The 4,040-nt window shown below is 36.7% G+C and overlaps 1 protein-coding gene across 1 annotated transcript; it reads right to left on the reverse strand.

Annotated features, from left to right (window-relative positions):
* Positions 1 to 1,196: 1,196 nt before the first annotated feature.
* On the reverse strand, positions 1,197 to 3,266 carry LOC126161934 (piggyBac transposable element-derived protein 4-like). The gene is made up of 2 exons (XM_049918111.1): positions 3,168 to 3,266; positions 1,197 to 2,887 (listed from the first exon to the last, which is right to left on the reverse strand). Exon 2 carries the CDS (start codon positions 2,470 to 2,472, stop codon positions 1,732 to 1,734), a length of 741 nt encoding a protein of 246 aa, XP_049774068.1. The 5' UTR covers positions 2,473 to 2,887; positions 3,168 to 3,266; the 3' UTR covers positions 1,197 to 1,731.
* Between the last annotated feature and the right edge of the window lie 774 nt (positions 3,267 to 4,040).

The following is a 4,040-nucleotide window of genomic DNA, read 5'->3' on the forward strand; positions in this document are numbered from 1 at the left end:
AGTGGGAACTAGTGCTACAACACGTCCTTGGTTCTCACCACCAACCTGGCAGGAATTTATGTTAATTTCTTGCATCTCAGCTTTTCTTCACTGTAACTACTGTTTACTTCACTCGTTTTAGTTTTCTACATCTTTCATTGTCTTTTCCATCTATTTTTCACTGCCCCCCTCCCACCTCTGTTAAGTACAATGCACTTAGATTTTCACTCTTATTAACACGAGCAAGATGTTTTAGTAGTAATCTCTGTCTCGCATATTACGTTTAAGCTCTCAGGTTTTCAAATCTTGTCCGATGCAGCCCCCAACAATCCGTTTTTTTTTCTCATCCCATACGGTAAGTCTCCCCTGCTCCCCTGACCTGTAATTCTGGGTGACTTAACCAAAATCTACCCCTTTTACTAGACCTCTCCAGTCCTTTTGCTTCACCCTTCTTCCTTCCCCTTCAACCCTTCTGCCTGAAGGAGCCACTGGCTCCAAAAGCCTGCCAATCACAACAGTCTTTTATGTGTGTGTTCTGCCGCTGCTTGGTGAGTAGATCTTTTATCTATTAATCAATTTAGATGTATCAATTCTGGCTTTGATGTCTTTTTCATTGGCTGATGAAAGTGGTAGTGGATTTTAAAGAAATCCAAAAGCACCCTTCAGTTTTGTGTATACTATGTGTCTTTTTGCTGAAGGAGAAATGTGACTGTCAATAATTACATGAAAAGTTTTAACTTTTAATTTTTCAGGTGGCCTCATATATACAGCAGCACTATTATTTTCACCCTTTTGTGGTTTTTACTCATTTTTTAGAATTTTATTCAGCTGTTACAGAGTCTTATTTGGGTCAGAATTACAAATATGGCTTTGAATAATTTTTGACTTGAACCATTTTCTCAACAACAAAAAAGTGGGACCCATACGTCCCACTGATCATTTCTGGAACCGATTTTCCTCACAATGAAGTTACTACAAATTAGTATAAAATTTATGAACAAGGCTTATTTGCACCAGTATTTAACATTAATGTATTGGAAACTAAATGTAACTCATTTTTGCCAATATACAAACATGTGGTATACTTTATTATTTCCAACAAAAAATACATTTTGCTACTTAGTGAATATTACTTACATTGCGTGAAATTTTGGAAAGCAAGGTGAAATACAAAGTGGCACATTACAGGACAAACAAACATATTTTGTTTGTTTTTTCTGCAAAACCTACACCGCCTCCTGGTCTTTTGCTCCTTGGGAAAATGAGACCTGACATTCATAAGCCTTACTTCCTGTGGCCCTTTAGTGACACCTCTTTCGCTAGAACAGAAAGCAGGTGATGGGCCCTTCTTCATTTTTGATGAAAATCCATTTATCAATTGCCTTGCTAGTCTCATTCTAAATGACAGCTGGTTTGCGTTTCGTCTTGACAGTTGAAATAGTACATAAGAGTTGACGATGGCTAAGTCAACAAAAAACTAAAATAGTCGGTGCCACCATTTTACTGATCGCCTGCCAACTATATACCTTTCTCGTAGCTGGTCAAAATGATCTACTCCACCCATAGTACTATTATAAACATGTACTACTTCAGGACATGAAATCCTGATTGTGGATCCATCTTTCAATTTTCTTTTGATGAATACAACATCTTTAGGATTATGTGCAGTGGAAAGGAGGCAGACTGCTTTGCTATCTTGCCACTTAACAGCAGCAACACCAGATTTCACAGCAAATGTGAACTCTCCATGGATTAGACTTTGTAATTTACTTGCCAAAAATTGAGGTAGGCCTTTTCTGTTTCCTCTGATGGTACCACAGCTATAAAGACCCGTTTTCTCAGTTGCTTCATTAGTCTAAATGTTGAAAATAAATGATCAAAAACCACAGTTCTATTAGAATTAAAAAATGGTTTACAGAGTTCCAGCACTACTCTTTCACACATTTGGCAATCTTTGAATTCCCCTCTACTGGCAGCAGATTTACCTGTGTAGACATCAAAATTTGAAATAAAACCTGTGTTTACATCAGCAAGGCACCAAATTTTATAACCTCTTTTTACAGGTTTCATGGGCATGTACTGTTTCAGGCTTGTTCTTCCTTTGAATGCAACCACTGACTCATCAACTGCAAGTGAAGTAGATGGGTGATATACTTTCAAACAGTTTTTGTTTAGGGCTGAGATAAGTGGTCTGATTTTGTACAACTTGTCATAACCAGGATCATTTGTTGCTGGCTGAAACAAATTATCATTGCAGTGAAGGTTCTCCATTATTTTCTTATAGCGAGCAAGTGTCATAACATTCGATACTGCATTTACATTTAGATATGGGTCTGAGCTCCAGTAAATGGCTGCTTCAGGTAACTGATGAATACCCATTACTATGATCATACCCAGAAAAGCTTTTAGTTCCTGAACTGTGAGTTCCCTCCACTGTGCACTGTTCTTCAGTTTGGCATACAAATTTGTTTGAAAGCAGATCTGTTGCATCATCGAATCGTCAAATAATTTTTCAAAATACACAAGTTCATTGGCTGCCAAAGCAAAGTTTGCTGTTGGTTTTGGGTCGAACACTGCAGGGTAAATTTAATTCTTCAAAGTGAGTTACATCATCATCCCAGTGACAATCTGTAAATTCACCAGTTTCATCATCTTGCTCAAAATTCACTCCACTTCCACTCACAACACTGATGTCTTCATCTATCAACGAATCTAGTTGCACATTGTTGTTGGCAATCTGTTCCATATAATTGTGTGTCCATATTTCTAATGGTGTGCTTGGAGTAGACAAATGATCATGAGATGAAAAAACCTCCTCTAGATCATCATCATCAGCTTCAATGTCCGATTCTTCTGGATTATCTGGCAGTGAAAATAAAAAATCCAGGATCTCGTTGTCTCGCAGCTTCTGCAGAAACTAACAATAATATGTCTTAGTTCTAGGCCACATACCGTACTTTTACTAGCACAAAATGTTACAGAAAAGAGCTGTTTCTCTGAAATATAAGTCGTACAACATCCTAACATAAAGGAACTATAGGGTCACACAATGGTTACTGGGACACATGTGTCCCACTAATTGTAACTACACTAAAAAATATTTTAGAAGTAAGATACGTTTTAGAAAGAGTAGTTGTCATTTGTAAATATCTAAGAAATTGAAAATAGCAAAAATACTTCCTTCGGACATTTTTAGTAGTCAGAATACGCTGAAAACTGTCTCGAGACACAAGAAATTGAAGTTTTGGCACGCTAACTCACGCGACAACGCATTGCAACAGTCACAGCCTTCTATAGACTAAGAATTTCAGTGCCTCGATTTTTTTCCGAGTTCAGAAGAGCTGCCAACAGATGGCAGGACTGAGCAGAAATATGCAACTCACTTCCCAGTGTTTTAAATAAGGCCCAAAATTAGTGGGACATATGCGTCCCAGCAACCACGAAAGAGTTAAGTAATCTCTTGAAAAATCCTATAAATTTTGATTTCATTACGTTTGCCATGAAATCCACTCAAAATTGTAATGGCATTCAACATTGTCTTTCACTTTATTCTCAAATTAGCACACTTGGTCTCTTAGCTATGATGTATCAATGCAAACATTCATACAGTGCACATGCAGGTTTTGCATCTTGGTTGGATGACTGGCCTGGAACATTTGTTTTACCACAGCACCAACATAATTTCCATTCACAGTACTTTCATAGCATATAATCATCATGTAACATGTTGTCTAGTCTCTGGCTCGAAACTAGTATCGATTGAAATTTATTTTACAATGTCCATTATGTGATGATATCCCTACTTGTATTGTATCGTAGTGTATTTTTATTGATCCAGGCAATCATAATATTGTACAGCTGTACATATGATATTGGATAGGTCAAAAGAGCTATTTACAAGTAATTTTTACAAATTGATTTTTACATTATTTTGTAGCAAGGAAACTATCTATCTTAAACAAAACAGTTAATACAAATCATAGAATTGTAAGGTTGTACATACGATATTGGACAGGTCAAGGGAACATATTTGCAAGTAATATTTAATAAATTTATTTTAC

Source organism: Schistocerca cancellata, chromosome 1 (genome assembly GCF_023864275.1).
Source record: "Schistocerca cancellata isolate TAMUIC-IGC-003103 chromosome 1, iqSchCanc2.1, whole genome shotgun sequence".
In the NCBI taxonomy this organism is placed as follows: Eukaryota; Metazoa; Arthropoda; class Insecta; order Orthoptera; family Acrididae; genus Schistocerca; species Schistocerca cancellata.